The sequence below is a fragment of the Dermacentor silvarum genome, chromosome 9 (assembly GCF_013339745.2).
Source record: "Dermacentor silvarum isolate Dsil-2018 chromosome 9, BIME_Dsil_1.4, whole genome shotgun sequence".
Lineage (NCBI taxonomy): Eukaryota > Metazoa > Arthropoda > Arachnida > Ixodida > Ixodidae > Dermacentor > Dermacentor silvarum.
The window spans coordinates 156,600,880-156,622,362 of NC_051162.1; the positions used below are offsets into that span (position 1 = coordinate 156,600,880).

Below are 21,483 nucleotides of genomic sequence, written 5' to 3' on the forward strand. Positions count from 1 at the left end.
CTTCTCGGGCAGGTTCCTGCAAACAAAGTAAATTAGCGAATTTGAAAAGAAAATTTGGTAGATTTCGGTAGGGGTGGGAATCAAACCCAGGCATGAGGGGTGCGAGCGCGCTTCCCAGATACCACGGCGGCTTCACGGTTCTGGCTGACAAAAGGTCTACCTAGTGCGTGCGTCAGTGGACACGTCACGTCGCAGCCATCTGGATGACTGAAGGTTTCCCTCGAGGGAACTATGGTTTCGCATTACCACACGTAAGCCGTCTTATGGGCGTCCGCCGATTTTTTTCTTCACATTCGTAATAACTACCGTCACGGAAACCATCCTGACAGGCGATTATGCCCATGAGCTGCCCTCAGGTTTCAATATATATATATATATATATATATATATATATATATTTATATGAACGAGAAGAAAGGGAACCGAGGGGCCCGATTTTTATTAATCATATCATCAGAAGCCAACAAACATTGACACCAAGAACAACATAGGGGAAATTACTTGCACACACTAATTGAATTAAAGAAATGATAAATTAATGGCATATGAAAACGGATGAGAATACAACTCTCCGCAGGTGGGGAACGAACCCACGTTTTCGCATTACGCGTGCGATGCTCTCACCATTGAGCTACCGCGGAGCCGTTTTCCCATCCGCTTTCTGGGGTATTTATGTTTTACAACTAGAACTAACTCTGGGAGTGTTAGCCAGCGCCACCACTCACAAGCCTAGGGGCGGATGTGGAACATCCTTTGTGCCGCAGGCGTCACGAGCACGTGATCTTTTTGGGCGATGGCAACTATATATATATATATTTACGTGCTTTCCAGAACTAGAAAGTACCTGATTTGTACAGTCAAGACGGAGGATCACTGGGAGATGGAGACGACGTCAACAGTATTCGAACGAGGACAAGGGATGTCGCTATAGAGCCAATGTTTCGACGAAGACGCTTGTCTATGTCGGGGAAACAACTGCTTTCCGTTGCAGCATGAATATAGGTCACTCTCTCTGATCTCCAATGGGGAATGAGAATAAGCGCTTACACAAACAAGGGTGAGATAACTCGCAATCCTTCAAAAACAGGATAGAGATTTTTTTTTCCGTAGCGATAACGAGGGAATCAAGGCAGCTGGGGGACGGGATGGAATTGTGCTGCCTGTTCTCCCAAGTGCAGCGCTCGTATGGCCATAAAAATTTCAGTCGCGTCTTTTTCATGCTCATTTTTAAAACAGCGTTCTTGGCATAGTCACACCCAGACCAGTTTCTTTCCGGCTATGCTACCTAAAAAAAAAAGGCTGATGCCAAAGATAGTGCAGTCTAAAATATCTGAGTATGTTCCAATCTATTTTTTCGGAAGCCTGCCTTTAGGACTAAATGAACATTTTTGACGCTAATTTGGTTCACTGGGTACGTTTCATTCAGTACACACATCACACACGACGCGTTTCTGCTATTCGCATACTTGTATGGTAATCGTAGATAAGCCTATCCGATTTTTTCGACTATATGGTAACTTGTACAGTTCACGAAGAAACGAGATAACGTATCAGTGATCACAGACATCGCTTTGAAGCTTCAAAACCAATCGCATCTTAACACAAAGAGCACCTCACAAGGAGAGAGTAAGGGGAGGTTCGAGGTGAGGGGAGTGGGTGAGGGTAGAACAATTGGCGACAATACGACGTAAAAAAAGAAAGCAAAGCATCAACTGTCACTTGTGAAGAATAATCGCTTCTCTTAGTTGACGGTCGCAGAATTCGCTTTGGTTTGACGCCTGAATGCTGCCGTAGCGCCACCATTTGTGTTCATACAATGGTGGGCCTATATTTAGGATGCCTCCTAATATTTCTGAAATCACACAAAAATAAAGCATTGATCAAGATTCAGGAGATCAAGGGCCATTATGATTCATCAGTCGTCTATAACCAGTAGCATATCGTCGTTGCAAAAAAAAAAATGGTAATACACTTCGAGACCGACCGAAATAGACGTATGTTATTTTTAACACGTCGCGCAATAGGTATTGTGGGCTTGGTAGAGTCACCACTGGGACGCGGCGTTTGCTACGGTAAGTCACTAAATATTATGGTGACTTCACTATTGGGTTGTGTTGTACTGCGCTAGGCTTTCCAAAAACAAAGCTAGCACGTTGCAGTTCCCAAGCAAAATAAGCGCTGTGAATAATGTATGAACTAGATTATAGAGACTCCTGCGTCGGCAGCAGATTCCCAGCGTCAACTTTGGGCGTGCCCTTGGACAAAGACAGTCGGCAAAAATGTACTTGGAGGTGGGAAGTTAAGAACTGACCAACCTAATCACTATGAAAGATGGATAATGGACAACACATTCTATAGGTCGCCTTTCTTGTGTCTGCGTGAAACTGGCCTTGCATGCTTACATTTATATCATCCTAAAGTTATGCCGCATGGCAATACAAGCGGATAAAAAATTATTTCGGCATAGTTCTAGTGTATTTCGTTCACGCACAATTTGACACAGTGGAAACAAAAAGCGAATGCACTTCTCTTATCAAGAAAACGCGAACCCAAGCGTGTATTCATTAACGTTTCACACACAGGGCACAGTCTGCGCTGAGTGATCATGTGAAGGGAGAACCATGACAAATAATCCTCCCCTTTCGAATGCTGCAAGCCGGATTTTCTGTCCAATATTTATGCACAGTAACTAAATACAAGTTGTACAGGCACCTCAGTGATACCATGATTGCATACCCATGTAACACTTAATACCCAGTGAAGGTCAGACACAAAATGCACTGAAGAAGTAAAGCATGCTTATTAAATCACTGACTAAATATTTTTTTACCTTCAAACAGCGTAGTAATACTCTTCAAGAGCGAACCTGGCTGAAACAAAAAGAATTATTGATACATTGGTCCCATCAATACTTCCTTTGAAAGAAACCGCCAACTATAGAACATGGTTTTCTTTACTGTTGGGATGCAAAGCTTTGATGGGACATCCTCCAGCGTCCCATTAATAAACAGTTGCCTTTACACCAACATGAAATCAAATTTCTACCAGTTTACAACGCGGGGCGTGTGCGGCACGGCCTTGTCATGCTCCTAGGCCTCCACTGCACACGGAAGACACGAATGCAGGTGAGGCATGCAAACGTCAACGTAGGTCCTGCGCGCGAAACCTTTATCGAGAGTGTCGCGTATGTAGAAAAACAGACCGGGAACAGTGGGAACCTCCTGTATTTGACAAGGTGATGGAATAATGTATTTGACATGGTGATCGAATTATTGACAACAAAACGTACTTTGGCCATCTCAGAGCGGTTGTCACGGTTTTTTTACCCATTTCGATGAGTTTGTTGTTGTAATTGGCCAAATGAGGGCGATAAAGAAAAAAAATTAATGAAAGCAAATGAGGGATGCCGTACCATGAAAAAAAAAAAAAGCTAACATGTGATGTCATGCGCTATAGCGTCGTGCTTGAGGAACACGTGTCACGTGGGTTCCATTTTATCCAGCGCCGCAGGAATTTGTTATATTTTTTTTATTCAAGGTATCGCCAAATGGTTGGATAGACACCCATCAGAAAGTGGGCGAAGTTTTCTAAGAATGCTAATTGCATTATATTTTATAATATTTTGTTGTCTGTTTCTGTTTTCTCCATGTGCTCCCTTTCACAGTAAAGGTATGCGAACGGTAAATTTTGCGACCGAATTGAACACGAATCGAATGGAGCCAGAAGTGAACCGAATACGTTTCGAATAGTTTTCAAATAACCAACAGCCACTTTTCACAAATATTGTTTACGAGGTTCCCAGTCGTAGCGTTCGTAACGTCTGGAATTTAACGTCATTACACTGCACGCTATATGAAGCGTTGTTTACTAAAACACAAATAGAGCATTCGGAAGAAATAGTCAGTTTGTTCGCATACACAGGACTGCACAGGTCGCTTCGGATAGGGCCAGTGATCACGGTATAAGTGGTAAAGTCCGGTTGCCTGACCGACATATAGCCTGTTCTAAGATGCAATTGCGTACGTTTTATGGTTATACCATGCCCTCAGGGATAAAACTTACCCTAGTTTTGCTCCAATTTATGTGGTTGACTGAGCACAGTTGAGGAGTTTGAAATATTCAAAAGCTCTTCGAAAACGATCCCTTTTTTCGAATTATATTCAATTCCATGACCGAATTCACTCAGACGCTATTTGATTCGTTATTCAAATGGTTTGAATATCCGCATGCCCACTTGAATCTTTGTTTTGTTCTGTCCGTGTCTCCGTCATTTCTTTATTTCCTCTTTTCTTTTCTCATATTTTCATTTCCTCTATTCCCTCCTCCTATAGGAGCAGGCAGGCGTTGTGCCCCTCTCGGTGGCAGTTGTCAGCTTGCTCCCTCCTTAATCCCTTTGTGTCCTTGTGTGTATATGTGTACAAATCAAATAATAATAATAATAAACAACCCTATTGTATGTATATAAATATATCAACGTGGACGACCCCACTGTATGTACTCGTACGTAGGTACGTACGTACGTACGTATGTACGTATATGTATGTATGTATGTATGTATGTATGTATGTATGTATGTATGTATGTATGTATGTATGTATGTATGTATGTATGTATGTATGTATGTATGTATGTATGTATGTATGTATGTATGTATGTATGTATGTATGTATGTATGTATGTATGTATGTATGTATGTATGTATGTATGTATGTATGTATGTATGTATGTATGTATGTATGTATGTATGTATGTATTCATGATCATTACGCACAGGGCCCTCGTCAGAGGACAGCGTCCAGCCATGAGTCTTGCAACAAAGACACTGCTATTGCTCCTCTTCGTTCAAATGGGGAGCGCAAGATACTACCAAGGCGAGGAAGGGCGTTGCAAAATGGTGAAGAATGAGGACGAGTTTGATTGGAAGAAGGTAGCGCACTCGTTGTTATTTATTTGCTTGCCAGAGCCACACTTTTTTCCATAATTTGATCGCCCACATAGTTTCTCAATGTCTGGGCGAGCTCTGTGTTTACAGCCGCAAAATTTTCGACATGTTCACACTAGCCTGGTGGCGCTTCAGAGACGCTCCACTCGTTGACACGAAATTTTTCGAGTAACAATAATCATTACTCCACTGGCATACTGCTGTAAAGACGTCTCGATCCATTGTCAAGCCGTTCCTGCCTAGGGTGCTAGTCTAGCCATTAGGGACATAGGCGAATCCTCATCGCATTGTAAAACTCTGCAGTTTGAGGCAATCAGAATGGGCCCGTATAAGCCCTCTGGGCCAATCAGAGCTCAGAAGATGGTGAATTCGACAAGATGGCGAAATTCGCGTACGTCCAGAATAGGATCCCTGGGAGGTTTCGAATTCAGAAACGTTGGTTCAATCTCTTAACCTTGACGCGTTGATCCCACCTATGCAGGGTAAAGCCACTCTGCGAGACGAATCAGAGTAGACATGATGGTGGAGTTTTACAACATGGTTGAATTTAAAAGCGTGCAGAACAGCTTTCCCAGTATATAAACTAGGCGAGTGAGACTTAGACGCCTTTTTTTTTTTGCGGAACGTTAAATGATTTCGCTTTTCGTAACAAACGCCTCTCGCGCTCTCTAACGAGACGAGATGTTTTTCACAGCTACGACTGCCAATAACGCTTGAAGCGACATTAAAGATTAGCGTTAAGCGGCATCGGTAAATTACACTTGTGCAATACCACAAACATTTAGGTTTACCTTTAGTATGGCCTTCGTTAGCGAGAATTAAAAAAAAAACACAGACGTTTGTGCTAATAGGGCTGCATAGTGCTCATAGGGCTGCAAGAACTTGATTAGATAGTAACCCGATTGAAATATATTGATGGTCAAGAGTATTGTCAGCGAGAATAGAAGCCACCATTGATAAGATGATTAGCTTGAAGAGGACGCTTCAGCCCTTTGCCAATTCCGATGCCATCTATAGTAAAAAAAAAAAAAAAAAAAAAACTTGTAAAACGCAGAACTACATCTATGACAAAACCCCTCGACCTATCTCAATGAAATTTGTTGCATTTGGGCGAAAAAGGTAAATTCCAGTGACTGAAGGAAGTGTAATTGTGATTTAGGGCCTGAGAGTTTTAGCAAATACTGCCAAAAATCGGTAAGTTATAAAATAAACAAGCTTGAAGTTTACAACGCTGTAACTGTGCGATAAAACAAATCTCGCGGTTCTGTAAATACGAGTGCCCGTTAAAATATCTAAAGCGGACAAGTGGGATGTACGACATCGCAGGTTACGTGAATTTCTTACAGTGTTTAGAAGGACATTGCAAAAGTTATGCTCACATATTGGTGGTATATTTCACAGCGGTATAAAATATATCAGTTGGATCTGCTTTAGACAGTGTTATTAGGTGTCTTTTACAAAATTGTAATACTGTTTTTCATTGCTGAGTTACATAGTTGTGAACTAGATAGTTTTGGTTTTTGAAATATTGAACATTTCAACTATATAAGCTTTATTGAAATATCGACGGCCTAGATAAAAAATTTGCTTCATGCAGACACTGTATGTTAACTTTTTCGTTTAAGTCATTTCTGTCATTCAATGCGACCAACTCGCGCTCACAATGTTGCATATATATAGTTCCTGTATGTGCGTGATCCTTCTTTATTTCAATGCTTACATTGAAAGAAAACTCATGGGTGTGGCGTTCTATTAATGGTTCTATGACATGTAGGGTGGCCTATAATCGGAAACGCCTTCAGCTAAGCTCCGCTGTAGGATGATTCATGATATAAGAATGTTGTTACATTAAAAATCTACCTTTTTTATTTATTACTTCTGCAACGGAAGCTTTATCGCTTTGGGGAATCGCTGCTCAGGTGCGAATAAATAAGTATGGCTGGTTGCTGTGCTCCAAGAACATTTAGGCTATAGAAGAAATGGCCTATAACTTCTGATGAACAAAGTGAAATTACCATAAATATAAGTCATATATAAATTGCATTTTATTTGCAACTTTGTAAAAAGTCAACATCCCGAAGGTACCTGATTTCTTCAGCAAGCCGTTATTCTTTGAACTGTCTTGAATATTGTTTTGCAGTTGCCAGGGATTTTCTAGGTGTATTTTCTATAAACGTTATTCAAACGCAAAAAAGAGAAGTTGTGGCGAACGTACTGCTTCGGTGGACTTTTTGATGGACTTTCGAAAAAATCGCAAGAAAAATACTTAGATGAGTCCAGCCGTCCTCGTGTGTCGTTTCAGGATATGAATGGTTGCAAGAGAAACTGGCAACTCTTCTTTCATCACTTTGGTTTTCCTGCGCTTCCCGCCACTTTTCGCAGTTCGTAGGGAAGGAGTGGATGCTCGCGCTCGACGAATCGGGTGAGATCAAGGGATACAGGATGGTTGGCTGCATAACGTTCACATTTTACCCGAAGAAAGGCTACCGCCTGCGCCGAGAATACACTACGTAAGTCGAATGCGTTTTCCTGCGCAGAGCCGCGTCTTCTTTTGCAGGCAATGTTTTGCTTTCTGAGTCACACCATTTTTTTTTCCGCATCAGGCATCTCGATTTCTAGCATTTCCGATGGGCCGATCTCTTCGATAGAGCAGTCGCGAAATTTAAGCAGTCCGACGCTGAGGCCTTATGCGAGGGTTGACACAATAGAGCGGCCGTGCACAGCGACTACAACCTGTTATATACCCTAACCAATCCAACAAGATATTATAGAGTTTTGGATTGCGGGATACAAGCCGTACCCAAGCGTTGGGGGGGGGGGGGGGGGGGCACAAAATCTAAAAATCTATTGTGGCCTTCGCACTCTTTTGTGGTCGGTTTGGATTCTTTTGTACGCCCGGCGGTTTGCCTCCCCCAACATTTGGATGCGGTTTGCGTAAGCACTAATTTCGCTGTAAGAGGTTGATTACTTCAAAGCGTACGCAGATTCAACGCAATTTTGGAATTTGTGTCAAGTGAAGCATCGCGAAGTGGTTACCTAAATGCTGTAAATGTGCATATTTCATTTCTGGCGCGAATCAAAGTGTCACGCGCGCATGCGCTCTCGCACACCCGTGCTATATATGTGTGAGAACTGTTATATTGCCTTGTGTATCTTCGCTTTCTTTTTCTCGTTTATTTTAAATGCACCGACCACTTGGCCTATCCTCCGTTGTGGGTACTCGCCGTAATACGGAAATCATCATCGTCATGAACACGTGACGATCATCTCAAGGAGCTAGCTCACTTAGATTTTTTTCCCGCGATATTTAGGCATTTCCGCCTTCGTCTTTGCAACAGTTGACATTTTATTTCGAAATTGCAAGTTACCAATTCCTTTTCACATTATCTTCCATGGGGAACGCGGCTGGATCACTGCATCGGGTATACGTAATTAATTTTTTTTATGTATTAGCTGTTTGGCAGGAGAGCAGCAGCACCCAGCAGCTACAGTCAGGAAAGTCCCTGGATGGTTCGCAAAGACATCTTGACTTTAAAAATGAAGCCATAACTCCGTTTTTTTGGGCGGTCATTTTTTCAGTTTCGGGCCAGACTTCACTTCAGTGTGAGAGATAAGTGGCTCGTCTTGAAAAAGGGAAAGGTTGGCGCTATCTTCTGCAGCCATTTTGGAAGAAAACAAAAAGTATAAGGCTGATAATAAACATTTGGGGTTAATCCTACTATTAAATGTTTCTTTAAATAACCATATATGTGTAGCTCAAGTCTGATTTTGCTGTCTAAGCTTTATCTTTATTACATACATTCACATCATAGTTGCATATCCAGTCGGCCCAGGCTTGGCAGTCGGCAGGTAACACGAATACGAGTAGACACTGGGTTAAGAATACAATTTAAATTACAATACGTATAAAAATAAATAGGATAGTATTGGAAGATTGATTACAATATGTCATATGCATGCAGATACGTGTACAAGAAAGGTTTTAACGAAAGACATTGGCAGGTACGATGACTCGCCAATCGGTGAAGCAATAACAGGTTCCGATAGCTAAGAAATAAAAAAAGGCACATAGTATTTGGCCATGGTCTCAATGCAATTCGCCACTGCATACCTGTTTACAAATTCCTTAGGAATAACTTACTAATGAAGCTGGGCACTAAATAACACCTATGACTTTAAGAACCTTTTGTACTTGTTCAGAACCGGAGATCTCATTATCTTATAAATTATTAAACTTAGCCGGCACTTGGAAAACACGAGTCCTCTTGTCGTGGTTTCTCTACACATATGTGGTTATGTGCCTAGTTGGACAGTTAAGCAAGAGGGCGTCTCATACACGAAAATGCTCTCGCGAGCCTCCGTCGCCGTTGTTCAAGAGATACAACCTGTTAAAGTTTAGCTATCTATACCGGCATAGGCTAGCGCGAGTGTATTCATTAGGCGTTAAGCAACGGAAGCTCTTGTTTACTAAAATTGCAAATTTAGAAAGAAGTTCTGCCACCTATGACACACGGAGGGCCGAACTTTTGAAAGTTCCGGCTTGCCGTTCCACGTATGGTCTACAATCACTGAACAATAATTTGCTGCGCTTATTAAACGAATTTTATATATTGGGCATAGACATTTCGCTATTTAATCAGTCTGATTTGGTTGCATTATTCGTTACGTAAATTACCTCTGTTTATACAAATTGTGTTGGAGCGCTTTTGTCAAGGTGACATACTGTCTTTTCGTTGCTATTTTTATTGTTATTGCCATTGCTTGCTTCTTGTTTCACAAATTTCCCAACATACCTTATATATTTACGCATTTCTCAATGTAAATGTGCCAGCAGTTTTTGCTTTATGTGCTGACATGCTGCACCAAATTATGCCTTTATTGTCTTTTCTTTTTAGTATTAGTTTTCTTTATTGCGTGTTTTGCTGCCTGTCTCACTGCAATCGTGCTGTCAGGGGGTTGAGAGTTTTCAAGCCGTTTCATTGCGGCTTTTTTTTTCACCCTCCTCCATTGTTCAATGGGAAATAAAGCCAGCTGCGAAACTCCTATTATGTGCGTTTTCACTTGTTTACTGAACTGTTTGGGACTCTTGGCGTCCTTTCACTCTGTTCTGTGCCTTCCTTTACTCGCACATGCAACTTAGAGTGTTTGCCATCGTGGACTATCCCCAGTGTTTCTAAGTTTTCTTTCGCGCTTTCAGTTTTCTTTGTACTGAAAAGAGAAGTAACCGCCACCAATAAAGGCGCCGACCTTTCCTCAAATTTCATATAAGTAATCTCAAAAATAATTAAGAACTTGAATGCAAAAGCAACAAAACACTAAAATTAACCAAAAGGGCATATCACACACGAAAACGCTATCGTGCTTGCTAATGCTCTCAATAATATTAACTTAGTCCTCGCCATGTTAAAGAACTCAGCTGCAGGGACGTTTTTCTGCAGTGACTCAGCTGATCCACACTACACCGAGAGGGAGAACGGCACTCTTCAAGAACACCGCTTCTTGTTGATGGAGGAACTTTGCGCTATTTGTGACGGTAAGTTCATTCCTGTTGTGCGTTTTTAATACAAGTATTGACGAGTGAGGTCGAAAGCACTGAGCCCTTTCAAGGGCAAGTAATAAAGCAATATGTTTTCTGGGTTTCTTTTTTTTTCTGGGGGGAGGGGGGAGGAGGGGCAAAACAGCTTCGGTGAAGAAAGGCTGCGATTGGAAAGGGCAATATGACGTCAGTCATCCAGCTATAATCCTCAAGGCAGCCTCCTCTGACGTCATTACTCCGTTCCCTCTGAGCCCATCTGTACGTTGGCTCATGGTAAATAGCCCTGTTTGGATGCCACATCTTTCAAGCCATTGTTGGATTCGTGGCAGCTCTTACCCCAGTGTTATCAAACGAACCTCGACTCGAAGATCTTCCCCCACAACATCTAGATGATGATGATTAATTGGCATCCCCTTCTAAACGGGCATGTGACAAGTAGTCAGTCATATAGCCTGCTTGAGCTAATCAGGTAATGTGTTAATTCTTATCAGTCGCGCATTTTGCCTAAATCTATTTAATTTTTTCTATGTTCCTGAAAACGTCTACATATATTTTGTATAGTTATACCGGGTTTTCAGTGAGCACGTTCAAAAATGTTTGAGGTTACCTGTGGCAGATATCACAATTCTAGTCCATGAAGTACTCGAAGAGGCGGACATTACTTGCACAAAACATAGAAATGCATAATCGGCTAATTGACAAAAATTCACTAACAAACTTTTTAACTATTTACCTTACGGCCCATATTGCAATTTAGAAATTCTAGCCGTGGAGTTCGCAAGGCGGATACACTTGAAACGAATTCTCAGGGTGACACCAGTTTCGAGATATTATTTCCCGAACTTTGCGGAGAAATGCATTGGCGTTCCAGTTACTTGCTTAACAAAACGTCGTTTTATGCATTGAAGCACAACAGTAACTGGAACGCCAATGCATTTCTCCGCAAAGTTCGGGAATTAATATTTCGAAACTGGCGTCATCCTGAGAATTCGTTCCAAGTGAATCCGGGTTGCGAACACCACGGCTAGAGTTTGTACATTGCAATATGTACCAAAAGGTAATTAGTTAAAAAGATAATTAGTGGGTTTTTGATAATTAGTCAATTATACATTTCAATTTTTTTTTCCAAGTAGCGTCCGCCCCTTCGAGTAGACCAGCTCATGAACTAGAGTTGTGCTATCTGCCACAGGCAACCTTTAAACATTTCTGAAAGTGTTCGCTGAAACAACTTTTCACAATTTATATTCACGCAAGCCAGACGCGCGTAGGTCTCGGTGGCCTGATGGCGTTGTGTAAAACGTGTGGCACTTTAACGATATGACGAGAACACAAAGTTTTCGCATCGGCAGTGTGAAGGTCTCCGATTTACGTTCTGTAATAATTATTTTTAGAGCGGAATTTGCAGCCGGTCTCACTGGCAGCGGAAGACTACCATCCAAGCCAGCTGCGTAAACACCTTAAAAACGCGTCTTGTTGGGCTATATATTGGGTAAACGTGCGAAACACACACACACACACACGCACACACACACACACACACACACACAGTCCCATCGCATTTCGTTGTGTCTGTGTTTTGTGCCTTCAACGAAATTGTAAAAAAAAAGCATTCGTGTTTTCGAATCAGTCATCACTCATCAGCTACCCCATTTACGGACTGCATGCTGCAACGCAGGGTATTCTCAATTTTCTTATTTCGTTTACCGTTCTGTAAATGTGCAGATGGGTAAAAATTGTTGGGGGGAATACATGTCAGATGATGTGGTGCTCTACACATGGCTTTGGTGGCATTAAATCATGGCTCTCATGCAGACATTGACTATGAAACCTTGTTGAGCATGTTTTCCGCAGCAATAAAGCGTAAACCGGTAACTGTTATAAAGCGGCCGGTCATCGATATCTTTAATATAAAGCGGCCACACGGCTTCTCAACGTAGAGGAAACAAAATGCATTCAATACATATAGCGATTTTCATGTCGTAGATTGTTTATGTCATTGACGAAACGACCAGGAGAGCACAAAGTTGTAGGCGGCTAGATAGAGAGATAGATAGATACGCTCAAGGTCGCCGAAGTTCCCTAAGAAATGCTTCGCATTTAAAAGCGCACAACGTAGGCGCAGATCTTTACGCACTTGCAGCTCATGCACAACAAGCGTTTAAGAACAGCGCATTTTGTGCTATCCAGAAACGAACGAGTTAAACACGCACGTTTACATGCCAGATATCAAGACTACAATACGGACAAACGCTACGGGAAATAGCGTGCAAATGAACGACTATTATACACGATGCACTGGTGATTGCGATTAAGCCCGATCGGGATCTGATTTCTCAACAATGATCGGCTTCCTTCTACAGCTTGCGCAAGGCAGCTGATCAGGATCGAGAAATTTGATCCGGATAAGGCTCGATCGCGACCAAAAGTGCCCGTGTCACACAGCTTTAACTCCCCAAACACAGAAAGGGCATAACTTATGCTGCACGAACAGGAACGGTCCGTGGGTTGCCACTTGTCGCTCCTGATCTTTACCAGCCACAAGAGTCGCCTCTTCGGATCTTTCGGAAATCTGAACATCTTCCAGCCATTTCGCGAATGGTTTGTGCACTGTGGCACGCAACACTCGGGCATTTTGCCCTAGAAGACGCCGCACACGTGTCTCACTCAACCACCCGCGACAATGCGTGGGGAGCGCAATGGCGGCCGCCGGTCGAAAGGCGGCATTCACCCCTTCACAGAATGACTCCACCCTCCACGGCGGCGGAGGGGGCGCACGCATCGAGGAACCCTAAGTGGGAAGCGTGAAAGCGGAACCCGGCAGCAAACACGACTCATGCATGACGCGGCTTGTCTTAGTGTTGGCAGTACACTGTGTCGCTATCTGGCTTCAATGCTGGGTTTTACCGGAGTGTTTAAAGTTTGCTTAGAAAGGAGAAGCTACTCGGTATTCGAAGGTGTTTTTGTTCTCCAATCGCTCGCATATCTATGATCGCTCGCACGGAGCGAATGCTTCGTTTCTGCCTAATATTTTTTTTTCCTTTGATGTAAGCTACGCAACAATTTAATTTTGACGGGTGACTGTTTCTCCGCTGCATTGCACAGAAAGAGATGCAACAGAATACGTGGAAATCTTGGGCACCGATTATGAAACCTGGGCCGTAATGGGCCGCTGCACCCTTAGTGGTGGTAAGTGAGACTTTCAGAAAGGTTCCACGCCAATTCAGAGCGTGGGTCGAGTTTAAGACATTTTCTGAGAATGGTAACGCACATATGTTGGCTGGTAGAAAACGACGTTATTCGATGTTTCTAGTGCTTTCATGTGGAAGCATCAGCATACAAAACCGCAAGTATTCACAAAAAACGAATATCACAGCTTTGCAAACTGAATCTGCTTAAGCATCTGAAATGGGAAAGTGTGATGTGTGAGCTTGAAGATTACGGGAAATTAGTAAAATATTCAGAAAGGTATTGTAAGTGTCCTAGTCTCAGATTAGTGGTTTATTTTAGGACAGTGTATAATGAATCACTTTTTTTCCACTTTAGTGACCACACTAGGGGCAGTTTAAAGAATTATGGTACTTTTTTAAGTCCGAGTTACAAAGCTGTCAACTTGATCGTTTGATTTTGGCGATATTTAACAATTTTTCTTTAAAAATGGATGGCCTAAATAAACATCCGGGGCGCTATAACGTAAAGCTATTCCAAACTTTTCTATTCCAACTTCTGCAATTGGCCCTCCACGATTGGTAAAAACATTTTCGGGCCACCCCCACTTCGCTCGTCTGTCACGCGATGTCAGGAAAACCACCCAAAGCTTCTCATCTGATATGACGTGCACACACTGATTATGCACCATTAGACCCAACAAAAGCAAAATAACTCTTTCCTATTCTACACCTTTTTTTTCACTATCAGCCCTCCACAACTGGTCAAAAGTATTCGGGATGCATCCACTTCACCTGCCTGTCACGCGACGTCACAAAACGGCGAAAATTCACCGCGCCAAAATCACGTGTACGCATAACGAAGCATTCATATGACGAACAAAACGAAATTGTTTTCGGAATAGTCAGAGACTACCCCGTTCCGAAACGAATAGAAGACGTTTGCCATAGCCAGTGCCATCGATTGCTCTGGCGCTGGCTGCTCGAAGCTGCCGGAGAGAGCAGATTTATTTCCCGATAACAATTTAAAAAATGCGTGGCAGTATAACGTTGTCGCTCCCTTTCGGCAGGTATACGACATCGCTCTGCCAACTCATCTTCGAAGAGCATTTATTTTAGCGGCATTTCTAACCTTCTGTTCTGCGCCATCTCAATTTTCGACCCGCCACCTCAAGCATAGCAAGGGGCAGCGGACCAATCCCAGACGCTGGCACCACCCCCTCCCAATCCGGCTATCTACTTTCACCTGCGCAAACTCGGCCCCACCAAAACCTTCTCAACTTCTGGGGGCTCCTCGCCTCTAGTCAGCCAATAAGATAAGAAAAGCCTGTCAAAGTAGGTAATGCTATTCGCTTTGAAATCAAACAAAAGTGACCTCCTATGAACGAGGAGAACGTTTGACAGGGCGGTTCAAACAACACTGCTGGTCACCATCCGATGCCTGAGCAGGCGGTTACGTAAATTTGACGTCAGGACATTGAAATAACAAACAGATTGGAATAGCTCTATGTTATAGGCCCATGGTTAGTGCACGGAGTTGCCTAAACCTCAACCTCCTGGTTTCAACGGCTTCGTGATTTTGAGAACTAGCTGATCACATTGAAGAACGCATTGCGGTATATGGGAAGCATGTCGTGAACGGGCGCCCTGATCATAATATATGGGCGCTTCGGGGCTCCCAAGCAAACTGCGTTGGCGGTTGTTCTTTGTTCGACATTTAATGCCGACCACGCCATCATTATCCACCTCCTCAGCAGCGCAAACTTCTAAATGATCTCCAACCTGGAGCCAGTAAAACGCGACACACACGAAGCGAAAACTGCGGATTACTGGCCAAAATAAATCGCTTAAAGAACTGCCCTATACGCAAGCTAACCTTTAGTTTAAAATCATTGATAATTACGTTCTAAAACGAAAACTTGAGGAACAGAAACAGCTCCCTCGTATCTACCAGGCGTCTCAAAACACTATCACCCGGATCCTACATACACACACACATGCTAAGGCGCTTTTCCTTGTGGGGATGACGTATGCAAAAAGTTCGTCCGCTATTGGCCACCAAATATGACAGGCCTTCGTTTTGATTCTCAGTTCAGGATTCCGACGCAGCTTGCGCTGCCCGCTGGTCTTTTATTGACATTTGACATCGACAACGCCGTCACACCCCGTCGATTAGCGACGCACACCGTCGTTAAAGACCGTTGCGTAACTATCCATGTAGCAGCTTCATGTAAAATGAACTGAATGCACTTCCAGCTCTTCACGTTAGTCGCTGTTACCAACCGCGCGTTACCCACGCTCCGGAATTTCTTGCTTCGGTGTTTCCTGAGACATGCTATAAAGAAACAAATTTGATGAATTCCAATAAAGCAAAAAAGGGCAGTATATTGTTCTGTTGTTTTGTATTATCAGTTAGTAATGATGTTAAAGAATAAGACGGCGGAAGAACTGCCGAGTCACGAAAGTAACTCTTTATTGGGCGGAACTTGTGCCAACAAAACAACCAACACTCAAAGCACAACGATAGCGGTGAGTTCAGGCGACCATCGTCGAAATCTGATCTGCGGGTTAAGCGCTTCGGCTTTAATAAATGGCTCACCTAAAGTTCAAGCGTAATCACTGGTGGCCGCCGGCCTTCCATAAAGTACTACACAACTCGCTTCGAGCGTACAATCACATTAGGAAAGCTTTGGTGACAACAGTCAACGGACAGTACTATCGATGACATCCGAGAAACGACTGATAAACAAAGGCGCGCTCTGTGCACCGAGCGAAAACTTCTAACATTTGTTAGCCGGTGAAACGCGGTCACTGAAAAAGATTAAGCAAATACGCGTGTCAGTATAGGATCCCTATGCATGTTTTCTACGTGTATTACGACAAAACTAAATTTTATTGATCGCGTGTCACCATCTCCACGTGCCAGCGCGTAAAAGAAAGAGCTAGCAATACGCCTTTCAGCCTAATTCAGAATCAAAATGAAGGTCTGCTATATTTGGTGGCAAATAGCAACAGAACGTTTGTAGATAATACCTTGGCCACTATCCAAACCACATCGCATAGCAGGCTTCGTAATCCACATAGCTTCACTCGTCTTTTCGCGCCGCACCGAAGCCTTTAACGCATCTGCGCTTCTATACGTGTAATTAGTTAATGGAATGACCTCCCTGATGATGTCGTTTGTAATCATGACATTGTGGCATTTAGAAATGAAATAATAACCATCCTTGACTGTTTTGCTAACGATGCGATCTCTTGAAACCATGTTCATACATTTCATAACGATATCATGTAGGCCAACTCAAATTTGTATAGTACATACTAAGTATTTTATTATTACAATGTTACACCATATCTGCTACATTTTGGCATTGTATAATACTCGGCACTTGAATTTCTTTTGTTCGTTTTTGTGATGTCAAAAAATATTGTCTAGTCCCTCTCACATAATACTCTACCTGGAGCTTTGATAAATAAATAGATGTCATTACCATAAAAAAAGCGCTAGAGCGCCTGTGTGTAGGTGCAGGATACGGGTGATATGACGTTGTGAGACGCCTGGTATCTGCCAGGGAGCTGTTTCTGCGGCGTCACAGCTGTTACCTCGCGCGCAGCGTAGCGCCACCGCGTCGTCTCTAGCATCTTTAGAACACCGACCGAGGAAATCGAGCCTAACTCGAAGCCTTGCTGTCACTGTAAATACTTTGGCCTTCGGACAAAATTGTTTCTACGTTTGTGTGCACGTGCAGGTACGGAGCTACTATCTCAAATATTGGCGGGCACAACGAACTCACACTTATTTGGAATCTGCGCCCGAATTCAGAAAAGCTTCTTGCGCTAGAATTGTTCGCAAGAAAGAGTTTCAGCCAATCCGGATGCAAGACATATTATTATCTAAGGCGGCCGGCCAATGGCAAAGAGCAGTTCCGAAAAACAATGGCCGCATATCTACCTGCTTCGCTGCAAATGACGTCGAAAGACGATAGTCTTCTGCCGCCCCTGATGCGTAACACCCTCTCTTCTCCTCCTCCCACCTCTCACGCTCTTCCCCTTCCCTCTCACTCCTCCCATGATGGATGCAATGGAGGTTTTGCTGAATTAAATAGGCGACCCGTAAAAGAGCGAGGGATTCTGGGATGCGCCGTCTGCTAGCTGTTTCCGGTTCGAGTCGGCGCAGCCGCCGCCACCGCTTCGCCGTTGAAGCCCATTGATGCGCTTGCAGTCCGGCTTTCTCACACGCGATGATTACCCGGTTGTAGGCGCCAAGAAAAACCATTGTCGGCTGTTCAGCCGTTGGCTGCTCAAATTCAAGCGTTAAAGGTAAACGCGTGTAACTACTGCCTTGCAGCATCCCTTACTGAGTCAGCTGTGCACAAGCATCATAGGGCCATGGCTGCCACTTCCAAAACTGTAACAAGGAAGTGACCATCAGGGAACAAGAAAATGAACGTATACAGTGCCACTTATCAGGCGGCGATGAGCTGTGTAAGGGCCGACACGGAATGATTCGCAAAGATATTTCTTTCTCTAATATTGACAACCAGAACAATTTCTGTACTCACATGCACATATAGCGGTATTATAAAACATGATTTTAAGACGCAAATTTAAACGGGATACAGCGAGATAACCCGCCGTGGTTGCTTAACGGCTATGGTGTTGGGCTGTTAAGCACGAGGTCGTAGGATCGAATCCCGGCCACGGCGGCCGCATTTCGATGGGGGCGAAATGCGAAAACACCCGTGTACTTAGGTGCAGTTTAAACAATACCCAGATGGTCGAAATTATTCTGGAGTCCCCCCCCCCCCCCCTTCCTACGCCTGCCTCATAATCAAATCGTGGTTTTGGCACGTAAAACCCCACAATTTAAGTTAATTTAACAGCGAGATGCATAATACACGTAACCAACTAGCCCACATTAGTTCCTTGAAAACCGATAGAGGTAATGCGCAGCCGTAATATGTTGGCGATATGGCCATTCCCTCATCTAATTGACAAAAAAGCGCAACCATCTAACTACGTATCACTTCAAATGAATCTCGTGTTTCGACCCAGAAATGCCGTTGACATCGCGCAAAGTTTTCAAACATTTTCAGCACTTCAATATCTAATTACGCTAGCTGCGCCGTTACCGACGATATCGGTTGCAGCGACGATCACAGAGCAGCATTTACCAGACCACTGTAGTCATCGCTTCATCACCCGATTTTCTAAGTAATGCTTCCGTACGCTTGATAAATTATCGGATAAATATAACTTTTTCATCTGCCTGACTGACCCGCAGGCAGAGCAGTCACAAGACGATGCGTCCAAGCAGCGGCAAATGTCGCAGAGCTAAACCTGTCCGAAACAAAAAAGGCTGCCGAAACGAAAACCAAAGTTCGTTTATGAATAAAAGCGTATCCTTGCCTTTCTTGGCTCGTCATCGTCGCGCCCAGAGTGAACTGAAACCCAGAAATCAGCTGCATGAATGGTACGACATTGCTGGTCGACAAAGCGGACGCAAAGCTTCGCACGACTGACAGTTGAAACGAGTTGAAACCGTGCAGAAAACCACGTGCGCCGGGCCAACACCTAAGGAAGCGTTGGCCGGGCATGCCACCGATGCCGCCGCGTCGTTCGTCGAACCGAAAGCTGCCGGCAGACGGCGCGCCTCACAATTCCTTGCGATTGCTCGTTTTACAGGCCACCTATTCAAATTTCCCGCGTTCGCCCTGCTCTCGTGCCATCTATTGGGACCTTTTATTACTGTTGGCTTAAAGCCGGCTACAGAGCCGCGGGTTCAGTCGGCTTGTCTTTAACGCGTAGCGTCTCTTCGACACCATTTCCAACGCGTTGAGTTTTTCATTTACTAACCATTTACCGCTTACAAACCAGTCGAATGTGTATTCTTAATTAAATGAACGCTGAGGATCATGGTTATGTACAGTCTCGATCAAGATTTGGAGACCAAAGGCGCCGCGATATTTAATTTTTGTTTCGCAGCCTTGCCATACCGGCCGAAATCAAATGCGCAAGCGTACGCGCGCTTGTTTGGCCAAAACAGTGCATGAAACCAATTACAGGCCGCGCAGCTACGCTTGAATATATTTTAGTTCTTCGCTGGTACCGTGGTCTCTAAGCTTTTGATCGCGACTGTACATATATTTTGCCTCAAGTAGGCCTGAGGTTTCCTTTGCGCTGTATAATGTTGACTTGTATGACCCCGTGCTACTAGTGCTAGTAGCTCGCTTGGTTTTGGCCGGGCGGTTGAGTCGAGTGACAGACAGACAAAGTTTTTCGCGTTTAGGTAGCCCAAGAAAGACTATCGTCTTTAAAAAAGCTTTGTGAATCTGTCCCCTGTTTTTTTACAGATCTATGGTATCAGCGGTTTGCTGTTCTGCTCAAGAAAGCGAACCTAGACAGCCTTCCTGGTGGTATTGTTGAAAAGGCCAACGATGCGCTAAAGAAGAAAGGAATCACGGACAAGATCAAATGGTCGACGACGAGCTGCATACTGGATTGACAGCCAGATGCGGAAGTGACGCAACAATGACGTCATCAGGAGGCCGGGCAACTTCGCTCTCACAACATAATAAAGCAGCTGTACCTGCAGAGCTCGTTGCACCGAAGTTACGAGAAGTGGCCATGGAGGCAGGATGGCGGTGGCGTTCTGCTTCTGAGCATGAAGGACACGGGTTTGACCCCCACCGTCAACGGTCGCACTTTGATGGGCGCGAAATTAAAAAAAAACAAACAAAGCTCACGTCCATTAAATTTAGGTGCACGCGGTAAACGAGAACCCCAGGTGGTGAGAATTAATATGAAACCCTCCCTTACAGCGTTCCTCAAAACCTCACTGTGATTATTCGGGACGTTAAATTCCCCAATTAGTTTTTTTAGGTTTCAGGAGTTTGGGAAGGAAGTGTGCGTAAGGCTTCCTGCTATGCCAATACTTTTGCTTTAACTTCTTATTTCTCCAAGCGGAAGACATAGCCACCTGTCTGCACATTATTTGTACCTATTCTTATAACTATTGAACATTTGTGTATTTATTGGTATTTCTCGGTCATTTCTCCCGACTATGAATTGAACGGTAAGCCAGTCGCTTTTGCATTGTCACTCCCATAAAGATGTTCCTGGGACTTGTCAAGCTATTGGAAGCAGCTTTTAATCTAGGACCCTTTTCGGAAATGACTTTTTTGTTTAAGGTTACTCGATTTCGGGATTTGGGCCGGTATACTGTAGTGACTTATTCGCTTGATTCTACTTCGTGCACATTTGAAAATGCCCGTCTCCTGATACGCCGACACCTCCTAAAGCAGCACCCAGACCGGCGTGTTGCAGACGGATCGTTCCCTCCACGCGTTCGTGGTCGAGGCCTGCCCCGTCGTGCTAGAGCACTGTCATACAAGTTAAGGGTTGGGTGTGTGTTGGTGCGCGAACGCCTATACCGACAAGGACGTGTGGACAGCCCGTCGTGTACGTTTTGTGGCTCCTGTGAGACACTTGAACATCTAGTTTTAGAGTGTCCCGCATTCGTTGCGCCGCGCGCATTACTAATTAAGGAGTACAGACTTATGGGGCTGCCATGTGCGACCCTTCACGATTGCCTTTTTCCAAGGGGGAGCGCTGCAAGACGTGACCAGGCCCATCGAGCCCTGCTAAGTTTTCTGAGGGACACTGACTTGGCCTCCCGTTTATAGACGTTATTTCTATTTTTGTTTTGTTTTTGTTTTGTTCTGTCTGTGTCTCCGTCATTTCTTTATTTCCTCTTTCTTTTCTCATATTTTCATTTCCTCTATTCCCTCCTCCTGTAGGAGTAGGCAGGCGTTGTGCCCCTCTCGGTGGCAGTTGTCAGC

The 21,483-nt window shown here is 43.9% G+C and overlaps 1 protein-coding gene across 1 annotated transcript; it reads left to right on the top strand.

Annotated features, from left to right (window-relative positions):
* Positions 1-1,947: 1,947 nt before the first annotated feature.
* Positions 1,948-20,238, top strand: LOC119464563 (uncharacterized). Its single transcript, XM_037725580.2, has 6 exons — positions 1,948-2,072; positions 4,774-4,927; positions 7,325-7,452; positions 10,381-10,475; positions 13,581-13,664; positions 19,996-20,238. Exons 2-6 carry the CDS (start codon positions 4,802-4,804, stop codon positions 20,145-20,147), a joined length of 585 nt encoding a protein of 194 aa, XP_037581508.1. The 5' UTR covers positions 1,948-2,072; positions 4,774-4,801; the 3' UTR covers positions 20,148-20,238.
* The last annotated feature ends 1,245 nt before the right edge of the window (positions 20,239-21,483 follow it).